The following is a 21,532-nucleotide window of genomic DNA, read 5'->3' as shown; positions in this document are numbered from 1 at the left end:
CATGTGTAAGAGGGAAACATCAAAGAAGACAAAGGACATTAAAAGAGCAGAGCTGATGCAACCAGACACTTCTACATACATACATGAATAAAAAGTAAAAGAAACATATACACTGTGGTGGCTTTTGCGGTGTCCCACGCCATCGTCTGCTGGGGTGGAGGGAGGATGGCCAGAGACGGGAGCAGACCCAACAAAGCAACCAAGAGAGCCGACTCCACCCTCGGCCGCCGACCAAGTCTCGGCCAGTGTCCAGTCCGCATGGATGAGCGAGGATACGTCCAAGGAGACCGAGGTGTCCGATACCTGCTCATTCAGCCAAGACACTGTGAAGCTTTTCCGTCCCGGCGCTCAGTGCTAGCTCCGCAGTCCTGTCTCTTCATCTGCATCTCCTCCAGTCTCTCCAAACGGACTCTGGTGTGGCAGAAACCCAGCAGCTGGTCTCCATGGCCACAAGGCTCCCGGGAGGCGGATCCAGAAGTTCACAAAAAAGCACCGCAGAAGTCACGAAAGTGCCACCCCTTGTCACACAGTCCCAAAGGGTCCGGACCAAAAGGCATGAATATATATATATATATATATATGTATATATATATATATATATATATATGTATATGCATATGTATATAAACACATGAAAAGAAGAGGGAAACACAAAAGGATGACACAAGAGCACAGAGCTCCTGCCAACAGCAGCCACTACAGGGTCGCCATCTTGGGGGGGAATTGCAGCATACAAGCTACAACAACACAGAAATCGTAAAAGTTTCCTAAAGGAAAATGTTCATATTTAAATAAGTAGAGTAAATAAATCATAAACAGGATTTTACAGTTTAAATGCAAATGTTGATGCTCCTCTTAGACACTGTTCTTTGTTCTCTTTCGGGTGTACAAGCAGCTGTCTTGTTTGTATGTAAGTGTTTTACTGCTGTGTTTATTTTTTTCATGAGTTTTTGTATTGCTTCGCTGATGTACCGTATGGTTTTGACATCTTGAAAGTCAACGTGGGGACTGATAAAATCCTCAGAGACATTATCAGAATATATGCAGGACAAAGTGTCATGTGACTGGGTAAATCTGGACTTTTCTTAAGCATTTGTTCGTCTAACTTGTGTATTGAAGAACATTTCCCTGAGCAGCAAGAGTGGACCTCAAGGATGGAGCAGAATCAGTCACAACCCCTTATATTAAAAAGGAAATGGAGGTTCTGCAGTACCCCAAGATTAAAGAGGAAGAGGATTCAAAGCAACCCCACATTAAAGGGAAGGAGGAGCCAGATAGCTCTCACATTAAGTAGAAAAATGAATCACAGCCCTCCCTTACCTTACAGAGAAAGAGGAGTCACAGCTCCACTCACAATAAAGAGGAAGAGTAGGACTCACTGACTCTTTGCTGCGTCAACACAGAAAAAGGTTAAGTGAAATAACTTAGATGTTAACTATCGGTCAATAATGCTTGTCTTTCTCTCAGACAGACAGGGCTTTACTGTCCGTAACACACACACGCACGCACGCACGCACACATCGCAAAATGAGCTAACGTTACGCTAAAAGCTAATCAGCCTTCACCTCGAGGACTGTGAGCGAGCTGAGCTACCGCCTATACCTCCAGATCGTCAACGGGCTCATAGTGATGTTACAAGTAGTTGACTGGGAGGTGTTTATTATGATATGGGGATCGTCCGCTGCATTATGCTCACCTGCTGAACACCTTTCTGCTAACATGCACCGTCTCTCCTCTCTGCCTGCCTCTGCCGTGAGCCCTGATTCCATGCACTCTGAATACGCACTGCTGATTGGCTCTTACCGCTTTGCCTGTAACCAATCAGATGGTTGTGTGGGTGGGACAATGCTGGGGGCTGCAGAGACATAGTGACAGAGACAGAGGCAGTACGAAGCGTACCAGCTTGTTAAGACTTTAGTGTAGCACAAAATGATAATATCAATACGTTTAATGAAGTCAAATACAAATAAGGCAACAAGAGAAGTATCCTACACTTCTCTTTTGTAAAGTAAATGTGAACATGCGATATGGGCATCTACATCGACTATATGATTTGCCTGAGAAGCCGGACAGGACAAAAAAACAAAAAATGTTTTTTTTTTTTTAAGACTTTAGTTTAGGCGGTGGGTAATGTGTTGATGTTGTTAAGGTGGCCTGGCAGTATAGCTCGGTTGGTAGAGCGGCCATGCCAGCAACTTGAGGGTTCCAGGTTCAATCCCAGCTTCTGCCATCTGAGCCATTGTGTCCTTGGGCAAGACACTTTACCCACCTGCTCCCAGTGCCACCCACATTGGTTTAAATGTACACTTCCACGTGATGTAGAACAGTAGTACCACATTTTAAACATACACACACATCTAAAGAATATAAAAATAAATATATTTGGTGGGCCAAACAAAATGACTCGGCGAAACAATGTTTGGTATGGGCCATATGACTTAAAATCTATATCTTATTAACAATATATGTCACGATATATCATTTGGTATATGATTGCTAATAGAAGAATTTCAAAATGGGTTACAAAAGCTCTTAATTTGGCAGCTGACATATGCAGTAACATATTGTGTCTTTTCTAATTGTATTAATTTGGCGAAACAATTATTATTAATGTACTTGTTTATTTATTGTTAATATCTGGTTGCTTTATTTGAGAAAATAATACTGGAAATGATGAAATATTTTACTGCATATTTCATCAACTAAATTAGGAGCCTGTGTAGCCTGTTTTAAAACGGTTCTATTAATAATTCTATAAGAAATAATATATGACAGAATCAATTTTAAACCATCAACCGTCAATCCATTGTAGAAAGTCCTGTTGTGCTGGTTTGTTTTTCCTTTCCTGTGAATAATGTTGTAAAGAGCAGCCTGTTTGTGCGTCACTGAGATTTCAAGACAGTTCATACGATAACTTGTTTTTCCTAAGTGCATGTAAAAGTACTGAATGCATTGTGTGACTGAGCACAGATGGATGTTTCTAAAACGTGTTTGTCTTCTTGTGGCCTGCAGACGTCTGTGAAGAACATCTTCTCCCTGAGCAACAGAAGTGGAGCTTCAGGATGGAGCCACAGCCCTCCCACATTAAAAAGGAAAAGAAACACCCACTGATCCCCCATTTTAAAGCGGAAGAGGATGACCCACTGACCACTCACATCAAAGAGGAAGAGGAGGACTCATTGACCCCCAATTTTAAAAAGAAAGAGGAGAAGCCACTAATAACCCATTTTAAAGAGGAAGAGGGGGACCCACTGACACCCCATTTTAAAAAGGAAGCGGTGGATCCACTGAGCCCTCACATTAAAGAGGAAGAGGAGGAAGAGGGCATCAGTCAGCCTAAATGGTTGGAGGAGTTCCCAGTGACTGGTGTCCCTGTGAAGAGTGAAGGAGATGAAGTGAAAGGTGAAAGTGAGGAGAGGGGAGGGGGGGAGCCTCCAAGCAGCAGCTCAACACAACACATGACAACAGAAGCTGATGGAGACCACTGTGGAGGATCACAAGCAGACAAGCTCTTAGCTCCACTATCAGATAGTGAGGACACAACGTCACACTCTCCTGACACTGATGATGAAGACTCTAAAGATGATAAGACATGTCACACTGACAACACTCACTTCACATCTTCTCACTGTCACAAAACTTTTAAATATCCTCGTAAATTGAAAAGACACATGAGAACACACACTGGAGAAAAACCTTTTTCATGTTCAAACTGCGGTAAACATTTTACTCAGAGGCCAGATTTAAAAGTACACATGAGAACACACAGTGGAGAAAAACCTTTTTCATGTTCTATCTGTGGTAAAGATTTTACTCAGAGGCCACATTTGAAAGTACACATGAGAACACACACTGGAAAAAAACCTTTTTCATGTTCTATCTGTGGTAAAGATTTTACTCAGAGGCCACATTTGAAAGTGCACATGAGAACACACACTGGAGAAAAACCTTTTTCATGTTCAATCTGCGGTAAAGATTTTACTCGAAGGGAAAATTTCAAAAAGCACATGAGAATACACACTGGAGAAAAACCTTTTTCCTGTTCAATCTGCAGTAAATATTTTGCGCAACGACACTATTTGAAAGAACACGTGAGAACACACAGTGGAGAAAAACCTTTTACATGTTCAGTATGTTGTAAAAGTTTTTTACAAAGTCAGCATTTGAAAAGACACATGAGAAGACACCCAGGAGAGAAAGTGTTGAGTTGCAGTGTGTGTGGTGAAAGATTGTCTTCTAAGTACCAGTGTAAGAAACACAAGTGTGCTGGTGAGAACAGCAGCAGCAAATGAAACTGCAGGATTTGAAATAAACTGTCAAGACTTTAACTTTGACCTTCTAAAAACATCAGCACATAGTTTCTAAGATTTATAGATGAGGTATTTTAGATTATTGCCTTTTTTCAGTCAAGTACTACACATGACAAGTGTTTTTTAAAGTTGTTCATGATTTATCCCCCTTTTTTAGAATTCCTCAAACATTATCAATTTCAGAAAACATGGGAACGTTTGGAATGTTTGGGAAAAGTTAATTATGTACATCATCCCACAGAGCTTTACTGTACATCCATCCATTTGTTCTACCACTTGTCTCTTTCATTTTATATGTATAGCATTTAATCACATACTTGTCCGCCAAAGGGTGTTGCGTTTTGGAGGAACTCCTTCTGTCAGAGTGCTGTTCACACTTCTTTTACTGCGGAAATCTACTCACAAAAACAATCCAAACAGTAGGAAACAAAAAACGATGGTGTGAAAAAGAGAAGACTAAATGTGCATTTTGGAAAAAATAACAAAAGCTACTTCTATACACAAATAAAGTCAACTTGGTTTGGAGTTACAAGACGTGCACACTACAAAACAACACCAAGATGGATGGCACTGGGAATGGCCAAGGTAGCAAAATACTCAAAGCATGGAATCAACTGGCGTGGAGTAGAATCGCCGAGTGCCATCCAGCTGTCAAGGTGCTGCTTAAGTAGCACCAGGGTCAATTGGAAGCAGCTGTGCACGTCCCACAACTCCGCCCACAAGGGCAACACAGGAACTCTAGGAGGAAGGAGAAATGTAAGAACAAGGTCAACTGCACCAAAAGACGAAAACTGACTGTTGGAGCCAAATTTCCTTATTTGCTTATATTGTTTTTATTTTGTTTTCTCTGATTGATAGCTGGCTTCAGTTCATGCTGAGTTTCCCTTTCTGCAGATTGCTCCGCCCACTTCCTGTTGAGAACCAGGAAGTGTTGACAGGGATGGGACTGTTGCTATGGTGCGGTTGCCATCATGGTAGCCTCCTTTAATTGTGTTCAGCTGGAAACACTCGGGGGTGATTACATGGAGGACAAACAGTTTTGGAGCGTGTGGTGTGGTGTGTGGTCAGGTCTCACTGCTGTGACAATGTGCCATTCAAGGTCAGCATACATAATGTTCTAGAACCTACTTTTCATTTCATTTTGATAGCTTGGAATAAAGGGATTGTCATATCCAAACACATTTCTACAGTACTGGACATTCAATCATCAAACTGGTCAACACAGTATCAGTATCAGTATCAGCCCAAAGATAAGTGCTGTACAATGAGAATAAAATGCCTCATAGCCGATTATACAAATGTGATCAATTCATCTAGATATTGTCCTGCCACAGTGAATAGGTTTCCCTTTTTAAAAGGGCAAATTCCTCCCAGGGTCTTTTGTCCTAATGACTGTCTGGATAAAGTGAGGAGACTATAATATAGGAAAACAATTAATTGTTACAAATAAACTAGAATAAATAACACATTTTTACAGGAAGCTAAATTGGACAGAACACCTGCATCATCTTCTCAACAACACCCACATTCTTACAAACAACATATTTAAGAATGGTGGTGTTAAATACAAAGTGCATTCAGATACAAACAATTATTTTTGATGTTTACTCTATTAAAGGACATATATGTGCACATGTATGCACTGATTAAAAATACAGAACAATAATGCCCACGTTTAGACTTTCTCCATCAAACGCCATCTTGCTTTCTCCTCCTTTCTATTTCCAGCAGACTAGTAGAACATCTTAGGTGTATTGCTGCCCTCCACAGTCTATTAACAAAATGTCCTCCTCCTTCTGTCCTATGGCCCACACTACAGACTTGGACACAAACAGGAGAGAAAGTAAAAAGCAGCTTTAAGGAGGTCAAAACAAAATGTATGCATTCTTTCCAACGGCCGCTGGGTGGCAGCAGAGGCTCCATGTATCACCTGAAGAAACATTTTGACTTCTGACCTTTCCACATTATTTATCTCATCTTTACTGCTGGAGTTCAGCTCACTGAGGATGTAAGCTACATTTTGGCATTTTAATTATCTTTAATTATTCATAAACAGGCTTAAAACAAAACATTATTATCATTACTGCCTCATTTGTTTCACTCTCTACTAATTAAAACTATTCTAGCATGAAAACATTCAGGATGTTCATACAAAAAATATTACACATCCCCCAAACGTAACAATTTATTATGGTATTCATATAATATTACATTTAATATTCACATGGTCATAACAGTGCTGACAATTTAAATTCCCTGTGGGGATTAATAAAGTATTTCTGATTCTGATCATTACATCACTCTCATAAAGCCTTCAATGCTGAATATGTTTTTTACCATAGCTCAGCTTCACAATGTTGGAATATTGACTGCTGATATTAATATTCTTCTATTGTTTAGAATATTACAGTCTACTCTTTTTCTTTGCTCAAATGAACAGGATGGAAGTGTCTTTAATTGTCACTACTGAGTGTAATTATGTATATAATAATCTTCATTACCGCTTGATTTAACTCTCATTTTATTTTATCCATAGAGAACTTAACCATAAAAAGATGGCTGCACATCAATAAACTGTCACTAAACTTCAATAAAACTAAATACATCATATTTGAAGATTGTAAAAATGTAAAACACAAATTATGATGGATAATATTGAAATTAAAGGAATTAAGGTAATCGCATTTTTCTGAGTTAATATAGATGATGAAGTAAACTGGACACTACATGTAAGTCATATAAAGAAAACAATAAAACAATGGAGTGCAATACTAAAGAGAATAAAATACATACTTACAAATATTAACTACAATTATTGAACCCAACTTCAGTTGAAACATACATTGTTTATTGCATAAAAGTCTGGGGACATACATATAAAACAATCACACAACAATCATCATATTACACAAGAGAGTAATAAAGACAACTAATAGAAAGGATTCTAGAGACCCAACAAATTATTCAAAAAATCACACATTATAAAAGTAAAAGATCTTGTATAAAATACAACTGTTCAAATGATGTATGAATTAAATAATAATATGCTTCCAGAAGTGGTCCAGAAGATGTTTCAGATGTGAAGCAGTAAATATGAACTAAGAGGGATTTATGTGTACTCAAAAGCAAAGGTATGAACACATGTAAAACAAATATGTACATCATATAAAGGAGTTCATCTATGGAATTATCTACAATTAGAAAATAAAATATGTAACACGTCCATCCATCCCATCCATTTTCTACCGCTTATTCCCTTTCGGTGTCGCGGGGGGCGCTGGCGCCTATCTCAGCTACAATCGGGTGGAAGGCGGGGTACACCCTGGACAAGTTGCCACCTCATCACAGGGCCAACACAGATAGACAGACAACATTCACACTCACATTCACACACTAGGGAACATTTAGTGTTGCCAATCAACCATTCTTCAAAAAACATATAAAACACTATTATGAATAAGTATAGAGGTAAATTATGGATATTTACACATACAATGTTTATTGCATGTAACATAATTTTATGTACTGTTTATTCTCACCCTTTCAGTCAAATTGTTCTGTTCATTTTAAAGTACACAAATGTGTGTATTAACTCATGTACTTGACTGTAATAAACACACTAATCTGAAGTGTCTAATCTATAAATGTTAGAATCATATTAACCAGATTGTTAGACAAACAACAATGTCACACATGTTATATGTGCTGATGTTGTTAGAAAGTCAAAATGAAAGTCTGGACAGTTTATTTCAAATCCTGCAGTTTCATTTGCTGCTGCTGTTCTCACCAGCACACTTGTGTTTCTTACACTGGTACTTAGAAGACAATCTTTCACCACACACACTGCAACTCAGCACTTTCTCTCCTGGGTGTCTTCTCATGTGTACTGTAAGAGTGTTTAGGTGACCAAAGCTTTTATCGCAGCTTGAACAGGAGTATGGTTTTTCACCAGAGTGCTATATCATGTGTAATTTTAATTGTCGTCTTTCTATATAACTTTTACAACATACTGAACATATGAAAGGTTTTTCACCAGCGTGTGTTCTCATTTTTACTTTTAAACTTTGTCCTATGACAAAACTTTTACCACATTATGAGAAGGAACAAGGTTTTTCTCCAGTGTGTATTCTCATGTGTGTTTTTAAATGTTGCCTTCGAATAGATTTTTTACCAAAGATTGAACATGAAAAAGGTTTTTCTCCAGTGTGTAGTGTCATGTGTGCTTTGAAATGCTTCTTTTGAGTAAAATCTTTACCGCAGATTGAACATGAAAAAGGTTTTTCTCCAGTGTGTAGTGTCATGTGTGCTTTGAAATGCTTCTTTTGAGTAAAATCTTTACCGCAGATTGAACATGAAAAAGGTTTTTCTCCAGCGTGTGTTCTCATATGTACTTTTAAACCTTGATTTATTACAAAACTTTTACCACATTCTGAGCAGGAAATTTTATTTTCTCCAGTGGTAATCTCATATGTACTTTCAAAGATTGCCTTTGAGTAAAATTTTTGACACAAATTGAACATGAAAAAGGTTTTTCTCCAGTGTGTATTGTCATGTGTGTTTTAAAATTTTGCCTTCGAGTAAAATTTTTGCCACAGATTGAACATGAAAAAGGTTTTTCTCCAGTGTGTGTTCTCATGTGTGTTTTCAAATTATGGCTTTGAGTATATTTTTTACCACATTCTGAGCAGGAACAATGTTTTCCTCCAGTGTGTGTACTCATGTGTGATTTTAAATAGTACCTTCGAGTAAAATCTTTACCACAGATTGAACATAAAAAAGGTCTTTCTCCAGTGTGTGTTCTCATGTGTACTTTCAAATGTTGACTTCGTGTAAAACCTTTACCACATTCTGAGCAAGAAAAAGGTTTTTCTCCAGTGTGTGTTCTCATGTGTCTTTTCAGATTACGACGGTATTTAAAGGTTTTGTGACAGTGAGAAGATGTGAAGTGAGTGTTGTCAGTGTGACATGTCTTATCATCTTTAGAGTCTTCATCATCAGTGTCAGGAGAGTGTGACGTTGTGTCCTCACTATCTGATAGTGGAGCTAAGAGCTTGTCTGCTTGTGATCCTCCACAGTGGTCTCCATCAGCTTCTGTTGTCATGTGTTGTGTTGAGCTGCTGCTTGGAGGCTCCCCCCCTCCCCTCTCCTCACTTTCACCTTTCACCTCATCATCTTCACTCTTCACAGGGACACCAGTCACTGGGAACTCCTCCAACCATTTAGGCTGACTGATGCCCTCTTCCTCCTCTTCCTCTTTAATGTAAGGGGTCACTGGGTCCTCCTCTTCCTCCTTAGAGTGAGGGGTCAGTGGATCCACCACTTCCTTTTTAAAATGGGATGTCAGTGGGTCCTCCTCTTCCTTTTTAAAATGGTGTATCAGTGGGTATTCCTCTTCCTTCTTAATGTGGGAGGGCTGTGGCTCCTCTGTCCGCATCCTGAAGCTCCACTTTTGTTGCTGAGGGTGAAGATGTTCTTCACAGACATCTGCAAGACAAACACAGCATCTCTGCTCAGTCACACAATGCATTCAGTACTTTTACATGCACTTAGGAAAAACAAGTTATCGTATGAACTGTCTTGAAATCTCAGTGACGCACAAACACGCTGCTCTTTACAACATTATTCACAGGAAAATAAACAAAAACCAGGACGACAGGAGTTTTTACTATGGATGACCGATGTGGTTTAAAATTGATTTTGCGATACAGTATTTCATTTAGAATTACTGATAGAACCATTTTAAAACTGGCTACACAGGTTCCTAATTTAGTTTCTGAAATATGCAGTAAAATATTACATTTCCAGTATTATTTTCTCAAATAAAGTAACCAGATATTAACAGTAAATAAACAAGTACATTATTAATAACTGTTTTGACAAAATAATACTATTAGAAACGAACAATATGTTACTGCATATGTCAGCTGCCAAATTAGGATTTTTTTGTACCTATTTTGAAATTATTCTATTCTCAATCATATAACGAATTATATATTGTGACATATTGTTGTTAGGATATAGATTTGAGGTCATATCGCCCATACCAAACATTGGTTCGTCGAGTCGTTTTGTTTGGCCCACCAAATATATTTAATTTTAATATTCTTCAGATGTGTGTGTATGTTTAAAATGTGGGACTATTGTTCTACATCTCGTGGAAGTGTCATGTCATGGGGATGGTGTGCTTTCAACTAAGGGTGTGACGATACGGTCAGCTCACCAAAGGATACTCGATATTGGCTTTAGGAGAACGAGTCAATATTTTGGTGGTAACATGATTCTTACACATGTGTGTACTTCATGTGTATATGAATGTACTTTCCCTTGTGTGCTTAGTTTGACTGTAACTTCATAGTGGATAATATCTATAAACAACCTCAATTGTTTTACATCTTTAATTTGAAGGACTGTTTACTTATCTGACAAATTCAAAGGAAACTGCACTTTTTAAAAAATGTTACCTATCATTCACAATCCTTATGTGAGACATTTGTTTCAAACTTTTATGAATTTTAATTATTAAATAATCATGAGCAAAAAATCAGCTAACATTGGAGTCAATGGGAGCTCCTCTATTAGACCCACAAAGTCCTCCAAAAAAACATCCAAAAACTGCCAACAATACTCATTTTACATTTTGTGACCTGAATATTAACCAAGTATTAATGATATTGTTATTATAAGTGCTAATATTAAGGACCTACTTTTAGCGGCGCATTGATCACAGAAGTAACTAGCTTATGCTGCTATATTGACATACTGAACTGTTTTCTCACCTCTAAGATAATGAAAGCTAATTCTACAAACCCTGTCTCCATATGAGTTGGGAAATTGTGTTAGATGTAAATATAAACGGAATACAATGATTTGCAAATTATTTTCAACCCATATTCAGTTGAATATGCTACAAAGACAACATATTTCATGTTCAAACTGATAAACATTTTTTTTTTTTTTTTGCAAATAATCATTAACTTTAGAATTTGATGCAAGCAACACGTAACAAAGAAGTTGGGAAAGGTGGTAATGGATACTGATAAAGTTGAGGACTGCTCATCAAACACTTATTTGGAACATCCCACAGGTGTGCAGGCTAATTGGGAACAGGTGGGTGCCATGATTGGGTATAAAAGCAGCTTCCATGAAATGCTAAGTAATTCACAAACAAGGATGGGGCGAGGGTCACCAATTTGTAAACAAATTGTCGAACAGTTTCAGAACAACATTTCTCAACGAGCTATTGAAAGGAATTTAGGGATTTTACCATCTACGGTCCGTAAAATCGTCAAAAGGTTCAGAGAATCTGGAGAAATCACTGCACGTAAGCAATGACATCACAGACCTTTGATCCCTCAGGTGGTACTGCATCAAAAACTGACGTCAGTGTGTAAAGGATATCACCACACGGGCTCAGGAACGCTTCATAAAACCACTGTAAGTAACTACAGTTGGTCGCTACATCGGTATGTGCAAGTTAAAACTCTACTATGCAAAGCGAAAATCATTTATCAACACACAGGAACGCCGCCGGCTTGGCTGGGCCCGAGCTCATCTAAGTTGGACTGATGCAAAGTGGAAAAGTGTTCGGTGGTCTGACGAGTCCACATTTTACATTATATTTGGAAACTGTGGATATGGTGTCCTCCGGAACAAATAGGAAAATAACCATCCGGATTGTTCTAGGCGCAGAGTTCAAAAGCCAGCATGTGTGATGGTATGAGGGTGTATTAGTGTCCAAAGCATGGGTAACTTACACATGTGTGATGGTATGGGGGTGTATTTGTGCCCAAGGCATGGGTAACTTACACATCTGTGAAGGCACCATTAATGCTGAAAGGTCCATTCAGGTTTTGGAGCAACATATGTTGTCAACCAAGCAACGTTAACATGGACGTCTCTGCTTATTTCAGCAAAACAATGCCAAGCCATGTGTTACAACAGCGTGGCTTCGTAGTAAAAGAGTGCGGGTACTTTCCTGGCCCGCCCGCGGTCCAGACATGTCTCCCATCAAAAATGTGTGGCGCATTATGAAGCGTAAAATACGACAAGACTGTTGAACAACTGAAGCTGTACATCAAGCAATAATGGTAAAAAATACCACTTTCAAAGCTTCAACAATTAGTTTCCTCAGTTCCCAAACGTTTATTGAGTGTTGTTCTGCCCTCACTATATGTGTTGAGGTTATACAGCTTGGCAGACAGCAAACAACCAATCCAGGACGTTCTAATAAAGTTACAAAGCAGATGAATCCATTTAGGTGTCATGGTCCACGTCTTGGACCATGTCATTGTTCTGTTTTGTTATCACAGCCTGTTTTGTATTTGACGTCTTTAGTTTCTGGTGGTACTTCCTGGTTTGTTTCGGTTGCCTAGTTACGCATTTAGTGTCACCTGTTTGTTGTTTTTGATCACGTGCAGCTGCCTCTGATTATTTCTGCCCCATATATGCCTGTGTTTGTTTGCCTTTTGTTCTCGGAGTTTAGTTTGCTACACGCAACAGATGACGTCACATTTCCCGATTGTAGTAAATTACTTTTTGTTATACGATTAGCTTCCATGCTATATTGTTTGCTTGTCCGTAGTTTATATACTAGCGCTTTTTGTTCCTTTTAGCTTCCACGTTAGTTCTGTTTGTTTTGTTTTCAGTGCCTTGTGCAAGTGTTTTTTGTTCAAAAATTGTTTTTGTAGTGTATAATAAATCATTATCCTTATCCTCACGCTGTGTTCCATCCTCCACTGCACCCACGAGAGAATAACTTTTCACCACGATACCAGCAAGATGTCACAGTAAAGTCCGAGCTAATGAAGCTTCTCTCGCAGCGGAGGTCGAAGAATTCGACAGGATAACGTGGAGGTTAGCCCAAGCGATGCAGGCTGGGACATTCCGCGGCGCGCCGTATGTGATGATCTTGGGGCTTGGAGGTCTCCAAGTCCCGCTTGACTCCACTAGGTCCGGCAACGCCCCGTCTCACCCCACCCCCTCGCATGCATCGGCAGAGGCGGAAGCCGCGGCGAAGGGCATCGCCTAGCGACAGAGACACGCTAACTCCACCATCAACCCTTCACGGACACAGCCACTTTCAACTTGTCCAGGACTCACCATACACGCCTGGTAATCCTTTTGGTTTTTCTACTATTGACTCCCCCGGCTGGTCTGGTAGTCACGGGTACTGCACCCGTGACGTCAGCCCTCTTACGTCCCCAGAACATAGTGGGGATTAAGAATTGTTTTTAGAGCAGGCACTCCCTCAGTCGTCCACAGGGGACATAAATGACAATCTTACACTCCTTAAAGACATTTGTTTTCAATCACAGTATAAGTCTTTATTTTCTGAATTTGATTGATTGATACTTTTATTAGTAGATTGCACAGTTCAGTACATATTCCGTACAATTGACCACTAAATGGTAACACCCCAATAAGTTTTTCAACTTGTTTAAGTCGGGGTCCACGTTAATCAATTCATGGTACAAATATATACTATCAGCATAATACAGTCATCACACAAGTTAATCATCATAGTATATACATTGAATTATTTACATTATTTACAATCTGGGGGTGGGATGAGGAGCTTTGGTTGATATCAGTACTTCAGTCATCAACAATTGCATCAACAGAGAAATGGACATTGAAACAGTGTAGGTCTTATTTAGTAGGATATGTACAGCCAGCAGAGAACATAGTGAGTTCACATAGCATAAGAACAAGTATATACATTAGAAGTACATTTGATTATTTACATTAGGTTATTTATAATCCGGGGAGATGGGATGTGAATGGAGGAGGGTATTAGTAAAGGGTTGAAGTTGCCTGGAGGTGTTGTTTTAGAGCGGTTTTGAAGGAGGATAGAGATGCATTTACTTTTACACCTGTTGGGAGTGCATTCCACATTGATGTGGCATAGAAGGATAATGAGTTAAGACCTTTGTTAGATCGGAATCTGGGTTTAACGTGGTTTGTGGAGCTCCCCCTGGTGTTGTGGTTATGGCGGTCAGGAAGTAGTTGGACATGTACTTCGGTTTCAGGGAGGTGTAGCGGATTTTATAGACTAGGCTCAGTGCAAGTTGTTTTACTTTGTCCTCCACCCTGAGCCAGCCCACTTTGGAGAAGTGTGTTGGATTGAGGTGTGATCTGGCGTGGAGGTCTAAAAGTAACCGGACTAGCTTATTCTGGGATGTTTGGAGTCTAGATTTAAGGGTTTTGGAGGTGCTGGAGTACCAGGAGGAGCAAGCGTAATCGAAAAAAGGTTAAATGAGAGTTCCCGCTAGAATATTCAAGGTGCTTTTGTTGACCAGAGAGGAGATTCTGTAGAGGAATCTCGTTCTTTGGTTGACCTTTTTGATTACCTTGGTTGCCATTTTATCGCAGGAAAGATTAGCTTCTAGAATGGAACGTAGGTAGGTGATCTCATCTTTCCTGGTGATAACAATGTCACCCACTTTTATAGTGAAGTCAATGACTTTCTTAAAGGGGAACATTATCACAATTTAAAAAGGGTTAAAACCACTAAAAATCAGTTCCCAGTGGCTTATTTTATTTTTCGAAGTTTTTTTCAGAATTTTACCCGTCCCGGAATATACCTAAAAAAAAGCTTTAACGTGATTGATTTTCGTTATGTGCGAAGCCACTGTTCATTTTCCTGTGACGTCAGATAGCGATGCCAATACAAACAACATGGCGGTTACCATAGCAAGATATAGCGACATTAGCCCGGATTCAGCCTCGGATTTCAGCGGCTTTAGCGATTAAACAGATTATGCATGTATTAAAATGGATGGTAGGAGTATGGAGGCAGATAGCGTAAATGAAATTGAAGAAGAAACTGCAGCTATTGAGCGAATAGCTATTGACGCTATTCGGCCATGTCTGCGTTAGCATCGCCGGTAAAATGTGCGGACCAAACGATCAGGACTTTCGCATCTTGTGACACTGGAGCAACTTAAATCCGTCGATTGGTAAGTGTTTGTTTTGCATTAAATGTGGGTGGAAGGAAACGCTGGATGTAAATATGGTTTCAAATGTACATACAGCTAGCCTAAATAGCATGTTAGCATATGTTTGATTAGCACATAAGTCAACAACATCAACAAAACTCACCTTTGTGATTTTGTTGACTTTATCGTTGGGAATGCATCTGCTTTGAGTGTCGCATGATATCCACACATTCTTGCCATCTCTGTCGTAGCATCGCCGGTAAAAACCAAACGAGGGACTTTCGCATTTCTTGACACTGGAGCAACTTAAATCCGTCGATTGGGATGTGTTTTTTTGACATTAAATGTGGGTGGAGGGAAGGGCTGGATGTAAATATAGCTACAAATGAGGCGTAATGCTGCAATATGTATACACAGCTAGCCTAAATAGCATGTTAGCATCGATTAGCATGCCGTGCTAATCGATGCACATTCTACATAAATCAACTAGAATCATTCCCTGATCGTGTTGTTACACCCTCCGACAACACACCGACGAGGCATGATGTCTCCAAGGTACCGGAAAACAGTCGAAAAAACGGAAAATAACAGAGCTGATTTGACTTGTGTTTGTAATGTGGTGGAGAAAAATGCTGTTCTCTACCTAGGTGACGTCACGTTCTGACGTCATCACTCCGAGAGCGATAAACAGAGAGGCGTTTAATTCGCCAAAATTCACCCATTTAGAGTTCGGAAATCGGTTAAAAAAATATATGGTCTTTTTTCTGCAACATCAAGGTATATATTGACGCTTACATAGGTCTGGTGATAATGTTCCCCTTTAAGGTTGATATGGGACCCATATAGGATAGATTCCGTTTTACCTAAGTGTATGGATAGCTTGTTGTCAGAGAGCCAGGTGCAAATATTAAGTAGTTCAGCACTGAGGATTTGTTCCACCTGTGACTTGTCCTTGCCGGATACCAGCAGGGCCGAGTCATCCACAAACAGGAAGAATTCACAGTGGCATGCTGATGGCATGTCATTTACGTATATTAGGAACAGTAAAGGTCCTAGTATACTGCCTTGGGGGACTCCACAGCTTACTGAGAGGGGAGGGGCACCTCTACCACCTGTTTCTTCCCCTCCAAGTAAGATTGCATCCAGCTTGATGAGGTTTCATCGAATCCGATTGCTCTGAGCTTATCCAACAGTATAGCGTGGTTAACGGTGTCAAAGGCCTTCTGAATGTCCAGCATGACCATGCCGCAGTATTTGCCCGCCTCCACCTCATGTTTGATGTGGTCGCTCTGATAGAGAAGGCATGTGTCAGTGGAGTGGTTAGTTCTGAAGCCGGATTGGAATTTGTACATTAGTTTATTAGTAGCAAGGTATCCATCAACCTGTTCATAAACTATTTTTTCCATTACTTTCAAAATGGAACTGAGCATAGAAACAGGTCGGTAGTTACCAGGTTCTAATTTGCTTCCTTTTTTTATAAAGGGGGGTTACTCTTGCTATCTTGAAATCCTTGGGTAACTGGCCTTGTTTGATTGAGAAGTTTATTATATGTGTGATTATTGGGGCAATGGTGGTGGCAGAGTCCCCTCTGAAACCCCTCCACCTGTGACTTTTCCTCCCACCCTGTCTACCTCTTTCAGTTCCTACCCCCACTCACCCCTAGAGGTAGTTTTAGACCGTAGAGAGAGCGTCTGGCATCCGCTTGTGGAAGGGGGGGCTCGTGCTGGAGGTAGCACAGCGGCGTTCAGCCGAGTCTCTTCTCCTAGTTTGTATGGTTGACAGGTATTCTTGTTTCCATCGCTTCCAGAATCTATCAGAGAGAGATTGGACTTTCCGCCATTGTTGCGAGTGGATGTCTTTCACGTTGAAGTCTCCTGGCGGTGCAGATATGACGTCTCTCTTCAGTGTCAGCAAGGTTGCAGGTGTTAGTATTGCTGGCATCTCTGGTTTAGTTGAAACTGGAATGAGAGGTCTTGCGTTTATAATTGCCATGACCTCAGCCATGAGAGTGGTGAGCACCTCATGAGAAAGGTGAGAGCCTCCCTCCTTAAGGAGCAATGCATCCAGGATACGGCGCATGATGCCAATTAGTCTTTCCCACACTCCTCCCATGTGGGAAGAGTTTGGCGGATTGAAGATCCAAGTGCACACTTAGTCCTGCAGGTAAGTTTTCAACTCTTTTTCCAACGACTCTTCCTCTTTTTCCGACCACTTGTCCCTCGCCGTCACCTTCTCTTCCTCGCCATGCTTCTCGTCGTCTGTGCTGGAGTCCATGACGATGGCCTTGGACTTGCTCCCCGCTCTGGACTTCTTGGGGCTGGACGAGGAGCGTCCTGCTTGGGCGTCGCTCTTCTTGCCCTTGGCGGCGGACTTGTCGGCCGACACTTTTTTCTTGGCCCTCTTCTTTTTCTTGGCGTTGACTTTCAAGATGTCAAAACCATACGGTACATCAGCGAAGCAATACAAAAACTCATGAAAAAAATAAACACAGCTGTAAAACACTTACATACAAACAAGACAGCTGCTTGTACACCCGAAAGAGAACAAAGAACAGTGTCTAAGAGGAGCATCAACATTTGCATTTAAACTGTAAAATCCTGTTTATGATTTATTTACTCTACTTATTTAAATATGAACATTTTCCTTTAGGAAACTTTTATGATTTGTGTGTTGTTGTAGCTGGTATGCTGCAATTTTTTTTTTTCCCCCCAAGATGGCGACCCTGTAGTGGCTGCTGTTGGCAGGAACTCTGTGCTCTTGTGTCATCCTTTTGTGTTTCCCTCTTCTTTTCATGTTTATATATATATATACATATATATATATATATATATATGTGTATTATTATTTTTATTTTTTTTGCCTTTTGGTCCGGACCTTTTGGGACTGTGTGACAAGGGGTGGCACTTTCGTGACTTCTGCGGTGCTTTTTTGTGAACTTCTGGATCTGCCTCCCGAGAGCCTTTTGGCCATGGAGACCAGCTGCTTGGTTTCTGCCACACCAGAGTCCGTTTGGAGAGACTGGAGGAGATGCAGATGAAGAGACAGGACTGCGGAGCTAGCACTGAGCGCCGGGACGGAAAAGCTTCACAGTGTCTTGGCTGAATGAGCAGGTATCGGACACCTCGGTCTCTTTGGACATATCCTCACTCATCCATGCGGACTGGACACTGGCCGAGACTTGGTTTGGCGGCCAAGAGTGGAGTCGGCTCTCTTGGTTGCTTTGTTGGGTCTGCTCCCGTCTCTGGCCAAGCTCCCTTCACCCCAGCAGACGATGGCGTGGGACACCGCAAAAGCCACCACAGTGTATATGTTTCTTTTACTTTTTATTCATGTATGTATGTAGAAGTGGCTGGTTGCATCAGCTCTGCTCTTTTAATGTCCTTTGTCCTCTTTGATGTTTCCCTCTTACACACATGAAAGAGGAATGTGTGCTATGGCAATGAGTTGTTTTCTTCCCTTGGCCTCAGTCTGGACCCCCTCTCCAGGGGCCCAGGCTTGGACCGATTTTTTTTTTCTCTCTCATTGCCCCCACTTTTTTACCTGTATGTATCTCACCTTTTTTGCAAGGGGCGCCGCAAGTTGGCAGACCCGTCAGCGATCCTGTTCTGTCTCCCTAGAATGTTTGTCTGACCTTGAATGGGATTCTGCTGAACATTTTAATTTCCCCTCGGGGGTTAATAAAAATGTGTCTGATTCTGATGTTTAACATCAACAAAACATAGCTAATTAGTAAAAATAAACTACATTAATTCATCTCTCAACGGTGTTGAGACATTGCTGGACACCGGAGTAGTAACTAAATCTAAATAAAAAATGATTTTATTTTTTTAAGATATCTGGCTTGTATTTTCAGTAGGGATGTAAATTTATAGATTCATGGATATGATACCCTAATAAATATTCCTTATCGACACCAGTATTTATCAGTACTCTTGTCGGTACTACATGTCATTTGTGGAAATAAAAACCTGGAAAAAAGGCATTTTAAATAGCATTTCTATTAGCACAAGAGTTTGAACACCTCCAACATGATGTTCTGTAACATTTTAAAGCAGGGAAGTCTTTTATCAGCAGCTGTTTATTTGAAGTCTTAAATATATAGATAGATAGTACTTAATTGATTCCTTCAGGAGAGTTCCTTCAGGAAAATTAAAAGAAGTCAACTATGTGTGCAGTGCAAGGTGAAATGCAGTTATGTCATCTTCTTCTCAATAACACACACATCAAACTTTGGTTGCTTCCTTATTTGTCATCATTCAAAGCTGATTGTAATGTGTAGCAGCGGCAGCTGAACTCAGTGTGAAAATGTATCATAGTTACGTCAGTCAGCTGGAATTAAAACTACAAATAGTTGTGCCGTTAGTCCAGAATCTTCACGGTCCTCATGGACAACATAATTAGGAACCAGTACTAAAAAAATGGTACTTGGTGTACATCTCTTATCTTCACACTAAACCTTTGAAATATGCCGACATATGTGCTGCTAAAGGTAAATAAACAGTAGCCATATTGAATGTTTGCCTTCATTTGACCACGTGAGGTAAGGAGGACGGCCTCTAGGTCACATGGTTACACCCCAGCAATTACACTGTTGATGATTGATGAGCATTCATATTTAAATGGTGGTGTTAAAAAGCAAACATATCTTCATCTTTAGTGATAAATGTGTCCCCCGGATGAACATGTGTCACAAACATTGTATTAGATGATATGTGGATGTTGTGCTTACTTGGACTGTGATGAAGCTGTGAGGACTCAGGTGGTTTGTCTTCATGCTCTTCAGTCTTCACAGAGACAACAGTCAGGGGAAACTTGCTGACATCAGCCTCCTCCTGCCCTACAGGACACTCTCCCCCCTCTTCCTCTTTGAAATAAGAGGGCTGTGGAACCTCCTTGTCCCCTTTAAAATGTGAGGGCTGTGGATACTTTACAGTGAAACTGTCCCCCTGCAGATGAGGGAGACATTCTTCTTGGTGTCCAATCAGCTGATGGATGTCTACAAGACACAAACAAAACGCATTTTAACTCCTACATGCTGAATATTAAATTGTACATGAAATATAGGGCTGTGGCTATTGAAAATTTTATTAATCAAGTGTTCTACTGGAAATTTTCCGATTAGTCGAGTAACTGAATAAAACAGTGTTGCTTGGTTAAAGACAAATTTAAGCGACTATAAAACATTTCACTTAATAATGAACGGTCAATTGGTTTGAGATGGAAGGAGATCAAGATGTCATCTTTAGATCAGGCTTTGTTTTTTTGCCAATCACAGCCACGTTAAAAAGTCAAAGTACCAATGATTGTCACACACACTAGGTGTGGGGAGATTATTCCCTGCATTTAGCCCATCACCCTTGATCACACCCTGGGAGGTGAGGGGAGCAGTGAGGGGAGCAGTGAGCAGCAGCGGTGGCCATGCCCGGGAATAACTTTTATGGTGATTAAACCCCAATTACAACCCTTGATGCTGAGTGCAAGGCAGAGAAGTAATGGGTCCCATTTTTATAGTATTTGGTATGACTGGGTTGGGGTTTGAACTCACAACCTACCGATCTCAGGGAGGTTGTGAAGGAAATAACAGGTCAGTATGCTTTGACACACATATATAACTTGTCAAACCTGCCAGCTAGCAGGCTAGGTTTACAGCGTCAGTCACAATGGTAACTGACTCTGACTTTGTCTTACCTCTCTTATTTTTGGAGGTAAAACTCTCGAGCTTTACATACTCAGGACTTTGCGCTTAACCAGCTCTCTGGAATATTCCCCTGGTGACTGTGTGAGTTTTGTGTAAACTTGTTGATACACATTGTTACAAACATCAAACTCTCATAAATATTGTGTGTCTGACACTGTCTCGTTTTTATGAAGAACATAAAACAATTCACGGTGGCAGAGGGGTTAGTGCGTCTGCCTCACAATACCAAGTTCCTGCAGTCCTGGGTTCAAATCCAGGCTTGGGATCTTTCTGTGTGGAGTTTGCATGTTCTCCCCGTGAATGCGTGGGTTCCCTCCGGGTACTCCGGCTTCCTCCCACTTCCAAAAACATGCACCTGGGGATAGGTTGATTGGCAACACTAAATGGTCCCTAGTGTGTGAATGTGAGTGTTAATGTTGTTTGTCTATCTGTGTTGGCCCTGCGATGAGATGGCGACTTGTCCAGGGTGTACCCCGCCTTCCGCCCGATTGTAGCTGAGATAGGCGCCTGCGCCCCCCGCGACCCCAAAAGGGAATAAGCGGTAGAAAATGGATGGATGGACAAAACAATTAGTGCATCATCCTCAC

The 21,532-nt window shown here is 40.6% G+C and overlaps 2 protein-coding genes across 3 annotated transcripts in view; one reads left to right on the top strand and one right to left on the bottom strand.

The window, feature by feature from the left end:
• The first annotated feature begins 2,960 nt into the window (after window positions 1-2,960).
• Window positions 2,961-5,497, top strand: LOC133546877 (gastrula zinc finger protein XlCGF57.1-like). The gene has a single exon (XM_061892729.1). It carries the CDS (start codon window positions 3,063-3,065, stop codon window positions 4,290-4,292), a length of 1,230 nt encoding a protein of 409 aa, XP_061748713.1. The 5' UTR covers window positions 2,961-3,062; the 3' UTR covers window positions 4,293-5,497.
• Window positions 5,498-7,136: 1,639 nt separating this feature from the next.
• LOC133546870 (oocyte zinc finger protein XlCOF8.4-like) overlaps window positions 7,137-21,532 on the bottom strand; it is an 80,899-nt gene continuing 66,503 nt past the window's right edge. Inside the window, exons 2-4 of one of the 2 annotated variants that reach the window (XM_061892718.1) lie at window positions 19,977-20,243; window positions 7,987-9,794; window positions 7,137-7,934 (exon numbers count right to left, since the gene is read on the bottom strand). In XM_061892718.1, the coding sequence (XP_061748702.1) occupies window positions 8,719-9,794; window positions 19,977-20,243 (1,343 nt within the window). In that variant the 3' untranslated portion in view covers window positions 7,137-7,934; window positions 7,987-8,718. The remainder of the gene's footprint in view (window positions 7,935-7,986; window positions 9,795-19,976; window positions 20,244-21,532) is intronic. The other variant, XM_061892719.1, reaches the window with a different exon arrangement.

The sequence above is a fragment of the Nerophis ophidion genome, unplaced genomic scaffold, assembly GCF_033978795.1.
Source record: "Nerophis ophidion isolate RoL-2023_Sa unplaced genomic scaffold, RoL_Noph_v1.0 HiC_scaffold_46, whole genome shotgun sequence".
Classification (NCBI taxonomy): domain Eukaryota; kingdom Metazoa; phylum Chordata; class Actinopteri; order Syngnathiformes; family Syngnathidae; genus Nerophis; species Nerophis ophidion.
The sequence above is the reverse complement of the archived record's forward strand: the minus strand, read 5'-3'. Positions and strand labels throughout refer to the sequence as shown.